This window comes from Canis aureus, chromosome 10, assembly GCF_053574225.1.
Source record: "Canis aureus isolate CA01 chromosome 10, VMU_Caureus_v.1.0, whole genome shotgun sequence".
Classification (NCBI taxonomy): domain Eukaryota; kingdom Metazoa; phylum Chordata; class Mammalia; order Carnivora; family Canidae; genus Canis; species Canis aureus.
This window is the reverse complement of record NC_135620.1, coordinates 62,428,857-62,445,395: the sequence shown is the minus strand read 5'-3', so window position 1 is coordinate 62,445,395 and position 16,539 is coordinate 62,428,857. Positions and strand designations below refer to the sequence as shown.

The 16,539-nt window shown below is 37.6% G+C and overlaps 1 protein-coding gene across 1 annotated transcript; it reads right to left on the bottom strand.

Moving 5' to 3' along the window:
- Window positions 1–1,963: 1,963 nt before the first annotated feature.
- LOC144321772 (olfactory receptor 13D1-like) lies at window positions 1,964–2,902 on the bottom strand. Its single transcript, XM_077911020.1, has one exon. It carries the CDS (start codon window positions 2,900–2,902, stop codon window positions 1,964–1,966), a length of 939 nt encoding a protein of 312 aa, XP_077767146.1.
- Between the last annotated feature and the right edge of the window lie 13,637 nt (window positions 2,903–16,539).

Here is a 16,539-nt window from a genome sequence, read left to right as displayed (position 1 = left end):
CACTTGAAAAAATGTTCATCACATGGCATCAGGGAAATACAAATCAAAACTTCAATGAGATACCACCTCATACCAGTCAGGCGTTTTTCTTTTTTTATTGAAAGGAAAATATTTAAAATGAAACTATCGCTACTGAAATAGTGAAATTGTCAGTATTCTTAAACAAAGGTTTATGCAACTGAGAGATCTTTTTTCTTAGCAATTGCTTATTAGAGAATAATTATACATTGATATGATTTTTGTCTTACCCAGTGCAGATGACCTCTTCAGTGTATTTATCAATCATTTATCTCCCCTCATATTTCCATACATTTAAAATTAGCTGATCCCTTACCAAAATCTTTTGAATTTTTTATTTAGCCAATGAAATAATACATAGTTTCTAATTCTCTATCTCGCTGTATTATATCAAGTACTTGGACTACATTTTACTATTCTTTAAGAATGTAAGTTAATTCTGTAGTTAATTATTGCCTACTGTTTTAAGTTTATTTGACATTAGACTTCACACAGAGAACAGTGAGTTTTGCTATTGGGGTGATTTCAGAATCTAACAAATGATTTAATATAAAAGGAAAATTGCCATAACAGAGGTAAAATTAAAGGCAGAATAGAAGATGGAACAACTAACTAACTGAGTAAATTTTGGAAGGATTTGCAGATCTAACACTTGAATTGTCTTCAGTGAGATTGCTAGATTGTTACCATATGAGGAGAAATGTGATGATGGGGATGAAGTGGCATATGCTATTGTCTTTAGGTATGGAAAGAACATAATATAATTGGAGAACTAAAGGCGGTGGGAGAAACATGAAGAGGGAAAGAAGAGGAAATATGTACATGAAAAATGAGGTTGGGGGAACCCTGGGTGGCACAGCGGTTTAGCGCCTGCCTTTGGCCCAGGGCGCGATCCTGGAGACCCAGGATCGAATCCCACGTCGGGCTCCTGGTGCATGGAGCCTGCTTCTCCCTCTGCCTGTGTCTCTGCCTCTCTCTCTCTCTCTCTCTCTCTCTGTGTGACTATCATAAATAAATTAAAAAAAAAAATCTCAAAAAAAAAAATGAGGTTGGGGCCAGATCATGTCCTTGGGTAAAACAAAAGTCAGTAATAGACAGACAAACAGAAAAGCTCAAGTAGTTCTCTCAAAAGGGAACTTAAAAATGCTTTACTTACTCAGTAGATAAAGGTATAGATGGTCCATGACTTAAAATGGTTTCACTTGGATTTTTCAACTTCATGATGATGTGAAAGTGAAATGTGATTAGTAAAAACAGTACTTTGAGATTTGAATTTTGATCTTTCCCTGGGCTAGCAACATTGCAGCTCTTGATACTCTCCTATTACTCTAGGCAGTAGCCGCAGCTTCCAGTCCAAGCCATATGATCACAAGGGTAAATAACCAATACACTCCCAACCATTCTGTACCAGTACAACCGTTCTGTTTTCCAATTTCAGTATAGTCCTCCTATAATTTATTGTTATATGAAATACTCAATATTTAATTTTAAACAGGCTTGTGTGAAATGATTTTGACAGACTGTACACCAATGTAAGTGCTCTGAATGCATTTAAGGTAGGTTAGGCTAAGCTATGATGTTCAGTAGACTAGGCATACTAAATGCATTTTTGACTTATGACATTTTCAACTTTCAGTGGATCTATCAGGACATAACCCCATCAGTTGAAGAAGATCTATACTGGATTTACTGGGAAAAAGACAAATTTTATTTTTTTTCTTATTTCTTAAAGTTTACTCTCAAGTCTTATACCAGTTGTCTCTAAATTTTTTATAACAGTCATTTTCATTAAAAAGGTGAGGTTAGACTACTATTTTGAAATTTCTTTCCGACTCCTAAATTCTGTGATTCTGCATACAATATTTCTTTTGTTCTACTTATATTAAAAGCATTTGCCTTGAATCTATGAGCTTATTTTGAGCATGAACTCAAAGAAGTAAGTTTCTCATCCTTTTCTCCAATATGAGTGTTTAGTCATCAATTTTCTCATAGCTCCATGTACCTCTGTATTCCTCAGGCTATAGATGATAGGGTTGAGCATGGGAGTGACTACTCCATAGAACAGAGCAATCAATTTATTAAAAGCAGAGTCTTTGGACTTTGGCTTCATATACATGAAGAGGATTGTCCCATAAAACAAAGTCACTACTGTTAAGTGGGCTGAGCAGATAGAAAAGGCCTTTTTCCTTCCTTCTGCTGAATTGATTCTTAGTACAGTAGAAAGGATGAAAATGTAGGAGATACAAATTAACAGCAATGGGGAAAATAAAAATATTACATTTCCCAACATTATAGTAATCTCATTCAAGGAAATATCTGTACAAGCCAGCTTGACAAAGGCCAATATTTCACAAGCAAAGTGGTTAATGACATTTTTTCCACAGAAGGGCAGCCGTATTGCAAGAACAGTTTCTGTCAGTGAATTGAGAAAGCCCAATCCCCAGGAGAGAGCTGCCATCTGAATACACAGTGCCTTGCTCATGATGATGGAGTATCTCAGAGGGTTACAGATGGCCACGTAACGGTCATATGCCATCACTGCTAGGAGCACACACTCTGTGGACCCCATAGTGTAGGAGGCAGACATCTGAATAACACATCTAGCAAAGGAGATGGTTTTTTTCTGTGATAGGAAGTGTATCAACATTGAGGGGATAAAGGAGGATGTGTACCAAATGTCTAGGAAGGAAAGATTACCAAGGAAGAAGTACATGGGTGTATGGAGCCGGGAATCCAGGAGAGTTAGGATGATCAAGGTGCTGTTTCCCAGCAGGATCACCAGGTACATCATCAAGCACATCACAAAAAGGAGTTTTTCCACTCTTGGGTACTCAGAAAGTCCCTGCAGAATGAACTCAATCTCTGTCCAATTTGTCCCGTCCATTTTTCTTATATATACCTGGAATGATCCAGAAGAGAAAACTTCCTGTGAGTCTCTACCTATTATCACATGCAGTGAGAGATCATTGGAGGAGGGGCAACAAGTATGTCAGTGCCAGTGGAGTTGTGGTAACAGCTGTGAGTGTAGCTTTTTGAATTTCTCCTCTGGCTTATAAGGGAGAGGATTAAAGATGTCTAATAATTACATTGACAGCTTATTAAAAATATAGGTTTTTGTATTCCATTTCCTGAGATTGTGATATATAGTTCTGAAGCAAGGGAGAACTATTTGCATTTTTAACAAACATCTGTTATTTCCAATTTATTGGACCCACAGACCCCACTTTTGAATATCATCATTTTGGAGAGAGTGTGCCTAATTGGTTAAAAATATCTACGAACTAGGGGTGGTGGAAGGGGAGGAGGGAGGGGGATGGGGTGAATGGGTGACGGGCACTGAGGGGGGCACTTGACGGGATGAGCACTGGGTGTTATTCTGTATGTTGGCAAATTGAACACCAATAAAAAAATAAATTTATTATTAAAATATCTATGTATTTGATTTTATGTCATGGCAATCATTAACAATATAATTGGTTTAGGGCTTTATAATTTATAAATATGTTCACACATAATACTCATTTTATGTCTACTATAATTTCCTGAGGAAAGTAAAGTTCATAGAGGTAAGATGTGTACAAAAAATCACAGTGAGTGAGTCACTATTCAAATCTGTGTAATCTAACTTTACATCACCTGCCCTTATTAAACAACGTGCTATTGCCCTCTCCAAATTATCTAACTTGTCTAAGGAGTGGGAATCAGACATCTTTTTAAATAATGTTCTCCAGGGAGGTACCTGGGTGGCTCAGTTGGTTGAGCATCTGCCTTTGACTCAGGTCACAATCCCAGGGTCCTGGGATTAAGTCCTGCACTGAGCTCCCTGCTCAGTGGGGAGCCTGCTTCTCCCTCTCCCCCTGCCGCCCCTGCTGCTTGTGCTCTCTGTGGTCTCTCTCTCAAATAAATAAAATAAGTCTTAAAAAATAATAATGTTCTCCAGATGATTCTTATGTGCAGTGTGGAAGAAAACCACCTGCCGAGTAGAGTGCCTAAATTTTGGTATATAGACAAATCACGTGGGGAGTCTTTGTAAAGGAGTCTGAATCAATGGATCTGAAGTGGACTCTAAGATCTGAATTTATTTACATGTTCCCAGATGCTGCTGCTGCTGTCTACAGAACTCACATGAACACAAGGCGTTTTAGACCATCTCCCAATACTATTGTGGAGTGCCACTAGTGCTTCCATTGTAATGTAGGACTGTGATTGAATAGTAGATAATGAAAAACTGAGCATTTTATGAGATTTGGAGTTGAGACATCTGTGTGAATCTATTGCAGTCAGTTTTGTATTCCTTAGATTTTAGGTATATTAGTGACCAAATTGCATACAAAAGAAACTGCTTTTTATTTCTGTCTATATTAAAGTCATTTCTTTTCCATTTGTTGAATTTGCAATTAGGGTCAATATTTTCCAAAAAAGGAATTTGTGGTCAGCTCAGGTATCTGAGTTGTGCATCACAGAGCATGGAGCAAATAACTTTAATTTGAAAAAAAACAAAGAGTGAATATTACTAGATGACCATTTTTTATAGTAAATAAATCAAAGAACATAATTCTGAAAACACCTTTTCATTCCCAAAGTATCTTATCAAACTTAAAAATGTGCCTAGAGGGGGGCACCTGGGTGGTTCAGTTGATTGTCAGGCTCTTGATTTCAGCTCAGGTCATGATCTCAGGATCCTGGGATCAAACCTTGAGTCAGGGTCCCTGCTCAGCAGGAGTCTGCTTGAAATTCTCTCTCTCCTTCTCCCTCTGCCCCTCCCCTCCCACATTCTCTCTCTTTCTCTCAAACAAATAAATAGATCTGTAGAAAGATATCCCTAGAGGAAAAGAAAAGAATTGATTGAATGGATGAGTTTCTACTTAGCGTTTCTAAATAAGGTTGTGTTTCTGGTATAGAGTTTTCCATTTTTCTCTGTAATAGTCATTTCCTAACAGGTTATGCTGCTTTCATTGGCAACTCTAGTTAATACTATAGAGACATATTAATGAGCATAAAATAATGTTTAAATACCTATTGGCCATGGAAAGGAGGACTCTCCTCCAATTCAAGCGGTATTGTACTTTGCAGGCATACATTACAAATAGAGTAGGAAAGATTAAGTAGGCCAGGATATACTTCTATTTGGTGTTAAGATAGGAGTTTGGTTGACTGTAGGTGCATATATCAACCTACTTTGAATCTGAAAATAAAATTCTGATAGAAGCTTTGAAGGACCATCAGTGTCTGGGGTCTGTTGAGTCAGGGAAGATGTGAATCTATGTCAAATACCTTCTCTTTTCTTTTCTAGGGACAAGTTGATTCCTATTTGGAAATTACTTGCAGAAAATAATCATGGTGTGCATTTAGTATCTTGACAGTTCAGATGTAGTTGCTGTAAAAAAAATTCACTTCAAACATTTATAAGAAAAATCACCAATTTGCTTTTATGCTTTTTAACTGGAGGATAAGTGGGGGTACCTGGGTGGCTCAGTCTAAGTGGCAGCCTTTGGCTCAGGTTGTGATTCCAGGGTCCTGGGATCAAGCCTCATTCAGGCTCCCTCCTCGAGGAGCCTGCTTCTCCCTCTCCCTCTGCCACTGAGCCTGCATCTCCCTCTGCCACTCACCTGCTTGTCCTCTCTTTCTCTCTCTCAAATACAAAAATAAAATATATTTTTTAAAAAAATAAATAAACTGGAGGGTGAGAGGAAGGATGATGGACAGTACAGGGGACGTTACTTTCATTACTCTTGCAATGCTAGTGTGATTTTTAACAATTGACAGTACTCTTTAATAGCATTGTGACTGAAATCTTTTCTTCATTATATCTTACTTCACTAAAATGGATTCCTGGGAACAGGGGAATGAAGATTTTTAAGATTCTTGATAGTTCTAATAAATCACTTTCCATGCAAAGTGTATATCGGACAATTCTATTTTAACTAAATCTGTGCCGTTATTGAATATTATCTTTTGAAACACTTTTTCATTCTTAGCTAATGCCAATGGGAATTGTTAAATGATCATAGCAGACTAATTTGATGGGCCATTATGCACTTATTAATATGACATTTGTGTGGAATTTGCATTAAAACAAAAATGATGCTTAAATTATGTTAAAATGATTAAGTGAAACAGAAACAAAACAACAGCATTTTTTGCCAAATTAAAGCCTAAACCAAGATAACCTAGATAAAATAGAAAGACTGGAAAGAAATACATTAATGGTCATCTTAGAGACCTTTTTTTTACTTTTCTGAATTACCCCAAATTTTAAAATAGGTATATATAAAGAAAAAAATTATTAAAAAAGAGAAAAACACTGATGCAGGTTCCAGTTATGTTAGGAAAACTAACTCAGAACAAAAAATGTTAAAACAATTTAAGTAGTACAGTGATTATCTTAAGTGTCTAGAAACTACACTTTGAGGCTGAGCTGTAGGGGTGTATCCTATGCAGTTATTGGTAGGAACTTACTATTTCTGGTGGATAGGGAGCATTTATAATCCCTACCCTCCAAATCGTCCAAGTAACAGTGTTTTTTGTTTTTAGGAGGTATGCCAAGGAGTTCTTGACCTTATCATATGTTACAAAAAGAGATTGCAGGCTAATGATGCCTAGAACAGAATTATCATTTAGTAAATGACATTCCTATTTGTAACGGATCTGAACTGGCCTGGATCTTAATCCCACTCTCCCAACCCCTGCAACCCCTGGTGTTTTACAAGAGTTAACCACTCTGTGGTTCAATGCTGTGGGATGTCATCTTGGCACTGTTAGTTTGTAATAGATGTAAGGAAAGTTTGTGACTTTTTATCCAAGCCAGAAGTCAAGCTCTCTAACTCTCTAGAAGGAAACTTTCTATAAACTTGTCATTTTGTTTTATTGACTTAGCTACTTGAAGATCTAATATCTAAAATGGTAAGACTTTTCAATGAAAAACACACACTATCTGCACTCTAGATTCTCACTAGAGGAAATAATCCTGTTATTCTCTCCAGCTCTTCTAAAGATATCAATTAAGACAACTGATACTGTATAAAAAATCATTGGATTTCTTGACCCTCAATTTATAGATTTTGTAAACTCTAATCTTCAATTGATGTACCACAGGGAAAGATGTATTATTTTAGCTTACAAAGAGAAGAGAAATTGTCATGTGAGGTCCTAGTATGAGGCACTTCATATAGTTTAACCTTCATATACTTCATATAGTTCATATAGTTTAACCTTCAAAACAACCCAAATGTTATTATGGATTTTACCAATGAGGAAATGAGTTTGAAATTTCAAAGGTCAAGTACAATTTTCAATAGCTTTCTTATACATTTTTATTTAAATTCCAGGATATTTTCCTTTTGAAATAATTCTAATAAATCTTTTCTCTTTTTCTTACCTCCTGATTAGACTTTAAAGTCATCCACACCATTCCATCCTATTAGGTAATAGAGAAAATTTCCACGGATTTGAATTTCATTTGCATTTTTCAGATAAGACCAGAAGATTTTCACTTTGAAAGACAGTTGTTCTCCTTCCTACAAAGAAATGTGAGAAAGAATAGCTACAATCAGGCAATTAGTCTGTATGTGAATTTTCATAAGAAGATATCAAGGAAATAAAATACATTAACAATAAAGTTGCATGATGCGACTCTAGCTTCCCATGATTTGTCCTGAAGTTGATATTTACTCAAGAGATTCAGCTCCTTTTGGAAGTCAATTTAGCACTTATTTTTATAAACTTCTTCAATCCCTAAGGTTATGAGTCAGAAATTTGGGATTCTCTAGAGATAAAGTCCCTAACTTCTGCACATTCTAAAAACCCAATTATCTTCACTTGGAGAGAATCTTCCCAGCTATACATTTCTTGGAGTATTCATTAAATATGGCTGTATTTGATGGCCTCTATGTAAGTTGTGGCTGGAATCAGAATATGTCCAAAAGTTCTCAGAAAAGGGAACCTTTCTTTGAGAATTTGTTTTTCTTTTTATTCTAGAAATAATACTAGGTCAGTCCTAATAGAGTCCTAAATAGTCATTTCACCTTTTTAAAACTCTTTTTATCTATAATATTTTTGTTAATTCTAGACCACACATCACACAATTTTTCTTTATACTGGTATAATTGCAGTATAAATTTTAATTAGTATTTGCTACTTTATAGCAATGTTTTTTTGTGATTTTCATAAGTCTTTAATATTCCTTTTAACATTTGAAGACTATTTCATTAAGTGGAATTACTTTAATCTCTCCTATAATTTTAATATTGGATATTTTAATTTGTCTCAAATTTTTTGAGATTTTGATACAATAGCTATTGATATCTATTTATCAGGTTATCCATTTTACTGAAAATTCAGAATTTATGGTAAATCTCTAGAGATTAAGACTATAGAATGAATGCATGAATTGAGATAATTCTCAGTGCATAGGCAAAATTATTTTTCCAATCCAAAACATTACACTGCTACTGAAATATTTGCACAGTTTTATGTGTATTTTCTAGAACTAGAGAAGGCATTTATTCTTTTCTGCCTGTATAAAACCTTACTTTTAGCTTTTCATTTCTGATTGTTAAACATTTTTTTTTTATTTTTTATTTATTTATAATAGTCACACAGAGAGAGAGAGAGAGAGAGAGAGGCAGAGACACAGGCAGAGGGAGAAGCAGGCTCCATGCAGCGGGAGCCCGACGTGGGATTCGATCCCGGGTCTCCAGGATCGCGCCCTGGGCCAAAGGCAGGCGCCAAACCGCTGCGCCACCCAGGGGTCCCCTCATTTCTGATTGTTAGAGTGAACATTTCCTCCATGTTTATTTGTTGCTTATATTTTCTCTTTTTTTTGTCCATCCACTTCCTTTGCTTAGCTATCTCTTGGTATTTTGATAGTTTATGTCTTGATTATATGAACTCTTAATTAGATTGACACTTTGTTCTTAAAATTTTTTGCAAATACTTTTCCAGCTGTGGTTCTTCTTATTTTTGACTGGTTATTTTAATTTTCATTGAGGTAAGATTTTCATACTATCCCTGAAAAAACATGAAATTTTCTTCTATTAATTGATTTTTTTTTCTGTCTCATCCATATGATAACTATATTATTTTATGTCTAAGGATTGGGACAAATTTTAAAAATATTAACTAATTTTTCCAAAATACTTTATTAAAAATGTGTCACACCTTTCCCCTCTTTATTCATTCATCGAGTACTTACTGAAGACCTGTCATGGACCTGGCACTATGGCAACATTGAGATAAACTTGGATATAGCTGATAGAAAAAGATAGGCTCAAAAATCATAAAATTTCGGTCTTTATCTGTAATTTACATCCTCTTATGCTTAACATTATATCATAAGCAGTTTTTCACATGTCATCAAATACTTGGGTAACACATGTTTATAAGGGCGACATAGTAGTCTATTATATTTATGTCTCTAATCTATTCTTAAATAATGGGCATTTGTCTTGCTTTCATTTTTTTTACTATTATAAACAATGCTGCAATTATAACTTATTCTTTAAAAGGAGTGCTTATGTTTATTTTTTGGAAATAATCTCAGTAACTTTCATAGTGAATTATGAATAATGAATTATGAATGGGGAGATAAAGATAATTAAATGCTTACTCTAATACAGTCATTCTACTGAAACAGTAAAATTCATTTAGAATTGGATCTTAGGACTGGGAATTATCTTTCCATTAATTTAATTCTAAACCATATAAAATGACAGAAACACTCCTACAGTGTGGTTGGTGTTCTTCTTACTTATGCCCCCACACCCAGTGATGATTAGAGCACTTTATAAGGCCACACAGATTATTTTTGGACAATTCTCATTTTTCGAAAGTTCTTCACATTTAACTGTATATATAGCTCTCTGTATACATCTTTCATCTTTCCCTGTGGAACAACAAAAAGTATATACTCCTTTTTTTATGACAGTTTTTCACATTTTTCCAGATGCTGTTTCTGAATCTTTTTCTCTTTATTGAAGTTAATTGACATACAACATTAGCTTCAGATATACAACATAATGATTTGACATTTGCATACTAGGCAAAATGGTCACCACAATAAATCTAAGTTGCTATGTATTATCATAGTCATCATGCTGTATTCTTATGAACTTGTTTGTTTTATAACTGGAATTTTGTATCTCTTTATCTTCTTCACTTATTTCCTTTACCCCAGCCCTCTGGCAACCATCAGTTTTCTGTATCTGAGTTTTTTTTTTTTTTTTTTTAATACGTTCAACAGACCTTTCTTGGATGCCTACTATTGCCCACCCTAGGCGCACAGACTGGTTAAGCACCAAACATCGCTTCCCTCACAGCGTTTGTCTTCTAGAATCTTCCTCCACACCATGGCAGGAAAACCTGGCTTCTCCAGGCAGCGAGGGCCTAGGCTGGTGCTCATTAAATCCCTCACCCGCCCACCCAGCTGCAGGGGGAGCTCCGGCGTCACCCTCCCTGCCCGTCTCCTTGCAGGGTCCCCGAGGGCATCCCGTGGCCCCATCACTCTCCTGCCCTCCCTGGTCCCCCATGCTGGCCCGTGTCCCTGCTCCCTGCCTGCATCCTTCCCCATCAAATCCCAGTGTGATGAACCAGGCCAAGCGCAGCTTGGCTCCCGGCTCCCTCCCGGTCCTCGCTGTGCCGGGGGACACCTGGGCAACCTGGGCAACCTGGGCAGACCCCAGGGGGTGTGGTCCACGGTGGCCGCCCAGCAAGACACGCTGAGTTTTTTGCTTTCTGCAGCTGGGCTTCTACCTGCAAGTGGACACAGCTCAGACTCACTCCTGCAGAGCTCAGACAGTTTGATCAGCTTTTTCTTGGTGGATGATAAATACTGAACTAATTTAAATCAAATCAAACTGTGTGAACGTGTGTGGAGCTTCATGAGCGTCCAGGTGACTTTCCAGGCCTGATGGGAACTGGAGCCAGGGTGACAGGAGCCTGTCCACATGCAGGAGGGATGGGGGGGGGGCGGGGATGAGGAGTGGTGTTTCTGCACCAACGGGCCCCGTGCAGTTCTCGGGGCTCCCAGAATGTCTTGGGGCTGGGGCTGGACGAGCCACGGGGCAGGATGCACGTCTGTCAAAGCTGAAGGCAAAACTCTTTTCCCTTTGGCGCTTGCTTCCCATGAAGGAAATACCAGGTTTCTCCTCCAAACAGGTGTGGAGGTCTCTTCTGGTTTGAATCACCAGCGTTGAACTTGGGCACCTTGACCTCCGTGCCCCGGTGCAGACCTCCAGCTGCTCCTGCTGTGACTCCCCTGGCTCTGTTCCTGCGCACACGGCCCATCAGCTCGCCTCAGGTCACCCGCTCGCCTGGGCGCACCTTTCCTTCCCTCTTTGCTGTGTGTGTGTGTTCTCTTTGCTGTGCATCCGGGGGCGAGGTGGTGCCATCCCCAGAGGAATGAAAGTGAAGGCATGTGGGCCTTTGCTGCTTCCAGTACAGATGACAAAAAGGCATCTCCTGGGGGCTCCAGTTTACAGTTCTCGGCTCACTTTGCTTCCCATCTGTGCTGGTCACTTATATTGGGATATGACGCTTTGCATCCTGGCTTCATGATTTTCTTGATTCGTAGGAGCTCTTTACATGTAAAAAGCCATTCACCCCTCTCACCTTATTTGCCACCAGTGCTGTTCATGGTGTGACTTAGGAATATGAAGGAGAGTAAACCCGTGGTGACAACTGCATCCTGACCAGTCCCTGCCTTATTTGCACCTTAGCCAGGACCCCAAAGCCATTCACAGATCCCCTTGAACTTAACCCCAACGTCTCCCACACACCATTTTGAGAGCCCCACCTGGCCTCCTCCCACCTCTGCAGAGTAGGACGGAAGCCAGGGCCGTCCTGGGGGCGTCCAGATTCCCTGGGGAGAATGGCCTGTGCTCCCTGGAATTACTGTGACTTGAAGACTTGATGTTTTTATATTTGTAAGAATCAGGTGGAGCCAATCTGCTTCTTGAGAAAGCCACTTGATGGCCTTCCGTGTGACTGCATATGGGGCAGTTACATAAACCAGCTCTTTGTCTTCCCAACTAAGCTTTGAAAGCTGTTCCGACTCCTTCAATTATTCTCAAAAAGCAAACAGAATTATGCCCAGAAAGCCCAACCGCTTAAAGTACTCCAGATGTCACCACATCACAATGGTCAGCTTTCTGCCCTAAGAGCCCACCCGTGAGTGTTGTCTGTATCTGAGTTTGGGTTTGTTTGTTCATTTGTTCTGTTTTTTTTTTTTTTTGTATTCCACATATAAATGAAATTCTGCAGGATTTTTCTTTCATTGTCTGATTTATTTCACTTAGCACAATACCCTCAAAGGTCTGTTCATGCTATCACAAATGGAAAAATTTCATTTTTTTGACTAAGTAATATTCCAGTCTGTGTGTGTGTGTGTGTGTGTGTGTGTGTGTGTGAGAGAGATTGGCCATTCTTCCATTGATGTAGTAGGCTCGCTATTGTAAATGAAGTTGCCCTGAACCAATTGCCTATACTTTTGTGAATTAGAGTTTTTGTTTCCTTTGGATAAATACCCAGAAGTGGAATAGCTGAATCATATATATGATTCTATCAACTAATTCTAAAAGATTCTATTAATATTTTTTGTGGAACCTCCATACTGTTCTACATGGTGGCTATACCGACAGTGCACAAGGGTTTCATTCTCTCCACATCCTTGCTAACACTTATCATTTCTTGTCCTTTTTGTTGATCGCCATTCTGACAGATGTAAGATAATAAATATCTCATTATGGTTTTGACTTACATTTCTCTCATGGTGAGTGATGTTGAGCATTTTTCATGTACCTGTTTGCCATCTGTATGTCTTCTTTGGAAAAATGTCTATTCAAGTCCTCTGCCACTTTTTATTAGATTGTTATTTTGATATTGAGTTGTATAAATATATTAAATATATTTATAAATATATATAAATATAATAAATATATTTTAGAAAATAACCCCTTATGGGATATGTCTATCATTTGCAAATATCTTCTCTCATTCAGTAGGTTGCCTTTTTATTTTGTTGATGGTTTCCTTCACTGTGCAGAAGCCTTTTACTTTGATGTAGTCCCAAGTGTTTCATTTTACTTTTGTTGCCATTGCCTTTGGAATAAGATTTAAAAAAATATCACCAAGATCAATGGCAAGGAGCTTATGTTTACTTCTAGGAGTTTCATGGTTTATAACTTTTCATTGGGATCTTTACATTTTAAATTAATTTTTGTGTATGGTGTAAGATAGTGGTCTGGTTTTATTTTTTTGCATTTAGCTTTCTAATTTTCCCAACACCGTTTATTAAAAGGACTATCTTTTCCCCATTGTATGTTCATGCCTCCTTTGTTGTGAACTAATTGGCCATATATTCATGGACTTATTTCTTGGCTTTCTATTCTTGTTCCATTGATCTCTGTGACTGTTTTTATGTCAGTACCATAAAGTTTTGATCACTATAGTTTTGTAGTAGTTTGAAATTAGGGAGCATGATGCCTTTGTTCTTTCTTAAGATTGCTTTGGCTATTCAGAATATTTTATGGTTCCATATAAATTTTAGTATTGTTTTTGCTATTGCTATCAATTTCTCCCTTTAGGTCTGTTAATATTTGCTTTATAAATTTAGGTGCTTGTATGTGGGGTATATAAATATTAAGAAGTCTTATATCTTCTTGTTGGGTTGACATCATTATCATTATGTAATGCCTATCTTTGTCTTTTATTATAGTCTTTGTATTAAGAGTCTATCTCGTCTAATATAAGCATAGCTAGCCCAGCTTTCTGTAGGTTTCCATTTTAATGAAAAATTTCTTTCGATCCCTTCACTTGCAGTCTGTGTGTGTGTTATTATATCTGAAATGAGTCTCTTATAGGCAGCATATAGATGGGTCTTGTTTATTTAACCATTCAGCAGGACTATGCTTTAATTGGAGAATTTAAATTTACATTTAAATTATTCACATTTAATTATAATAGGTATTCACATCTTGCCATTTTGTTAACATTTTCTGGTTGTTTTGTAGTTCCTCTCTGTTTCTTTCTCTTGCTTTCTTCCCTTTTGGCTTGATGACTTTCTGTAGTGTGATGCTTAGAGTCCTCATTATCTTTTGTGTATCTATCTACTAGTGCTTTTTGCTTTGTGGTTACCATGCAGCTCACATATAATAGCACATACATATAATTATAATAGTTTATTCACATATAATAGCATATATATAATAGTTTATTTTATGTTGACAGCAAGTTAAGTTTGAATACATTCTAAAACTACATTTTTACTTTCTTCTTTCCCCTTTTTATGTTTTTGATGTCACATTTTGCATCTTTTATTTTGTGTATCCCTTATTATAGTTACTTTTTATTCCTTTTGCCTTTTAACCTTCATATATACAAGTGATTAATCCTATACTTTTACTATATATTTATCTTTACTAGTGAGGATTTTATTTTCATATGTTTTACTTTCAGCACTTTGAATGTATTATGCCACTCTCTCCTGGCCTGCAAAGTTTCTGCTGTGAAATATGCTGATAAGGTAATGGAAATTCCTTTATATGTAACACATTGTTTTTTTCTTGCTGCTTTTAAGATTCTCTCTTTATATTTAAATCTTGACATTTAATTATGTGTATTGTGGATATCTTTGAGTTTTACTCTTTGGAACTTTCTGGGCTTCCTGGATCTGGATGTCTGTTTCATCTCCCAGGTTAGGAAAGTTTTCGGCATTATTTCTTCAAATACATTTTCTTTGCCTCCTTCTCCTTTTGGTAACTCTGCAATGAGAATGTTATTCTGTTCAATAATGAACTATAGGTCCCTTAACCCATATTCACTTCTTAGAATTCTTTTTCTTTTTGCTGCTCTGTTGAGGGGATTCCACTGTGTTGCTTCCAGATAACCAATTCCTTCTGCTTTATCTAGTTTGCTGTTGAATCTCTCTAGTATACTTTTCAGTTCAATTTTTGCATTCTTTAGCTCTGTGACTTCTGTTTGGTACTTTCTTATATTTTTGTCTCTTTGTTGAAGTTCTCGTCACATTCATCCATTTTTTTCTTGAATTTGGTGAGCATGACTGTTATTTTGAATTCTTTATCAAGTAAGTTACTTATTTCCATTTCATTACAGTATATTTCCAAAGCTTTAGCTTGTTCTTTCATTTGGAACATATTGTTCTGTCTCCTCATTTTGCTTGACTCTCTATGTTTGTTTGTATGGATTAAGTGAAATAATTGCCTCTCCTGGCCTTGTGTTGAGAGATGGACTTTATTGTTTAACTTTGCCTTATATTTTGGTTGTCTTTCAAACTTTTGTGAGTTTCTAAGCAGCCTGATTTATTCTTGATAGATACCAGGTGTTGAGGGAGAGCCAAGTCCTCTGAGTGTTCCAGAGGAAGGAATCTCAGTCAGCACCTAGTTTCAGGCTGACTGGAATCTAGACCTTCAGGTAGCACTTTTAAATTACACAAATATACACCGTCCTATGGAACAGCAATTATAAACTCTGCTGGCCTTCAGATCAGGTGATCTGGAGGTGTCTCATTGGAGACAGTTGCAAAAACAAGGGCTCCAGACAAGTGTATGAGCTCTTTTGTGGGATGTACTGGCAAGCTGTAGCAAGGCCAAGAGAGAATGCAAAGATGGCATTCTCTGGCCTATGTTTCTTGAGAGTACTTCTGTAGCTTCTAGATGTGTGGTCATCCTGAAACCTACCTCTTAGGTTTGAGCTCCCAGATAAGTAAATAGTCCTTTTTCTCAGGAAGATTGGGAATGTGCTTTGGTCTGCAGTTAGTGCAGTGCCCTGGAAGTGGTAGCTGCCAAGAACTGTCTCTTCAATTGTTTCAGACTCTTGGGGCTCAGAAATGCAGTCCTCTCTGGCCACCAAAGCTAGGCACATAAAGGTGGGCTGTGTGAGCTATGCATACCCACTGGTTTTATAGGGGTTGTGAGGGAGGCCTGGGAAGGGGGCGCTTGTCACAGGGACAGGGCCCACTCACAGGACTAGCTGGTTAGTGGAAGAGTGTAAAAATTGCAATGTAAGCACTAGTGCTAGCAAGGTAGAGGGACAATGCAAAATTGGGGCCCACTAGTGCCTTTGTTCCTGAGCGAGTCCTAATAGGCTTCTGCCCCTGGCAGACACTTTAATATTAGTAAATGAATCTCCTTCATATATTGTCTTGGTGCTTTTCAAACTGCTGCTTTTGTGCTGGGACCTGGGGCAAGTGAGTCTCTGCATAAGCCCTTTATGAGCAGTATCAGTGCCCTATAGGTCTATGGTTCTCTTGGATGTAAGCCCCATTGGTTTTCAAAGCCAGATGTTTTGGGAACTCATTTCTCCATTGCAAGTCCCAAGAGTTAATTAAGATGCCTCATGTGGGGCACAAACCCCTTGCTTCTCAGAGAGAAACTTTGTATTTGCAATATCCCTCCTGGTTGGGGATCATAACACATGGGTGGAGTGGTGGTGAGATATTTGGTAGACCACATCTCTGTCTCTCCTATCTCTGTGTGGCCCTTTATCTTTTGTTTGTGGAGGAGCTAT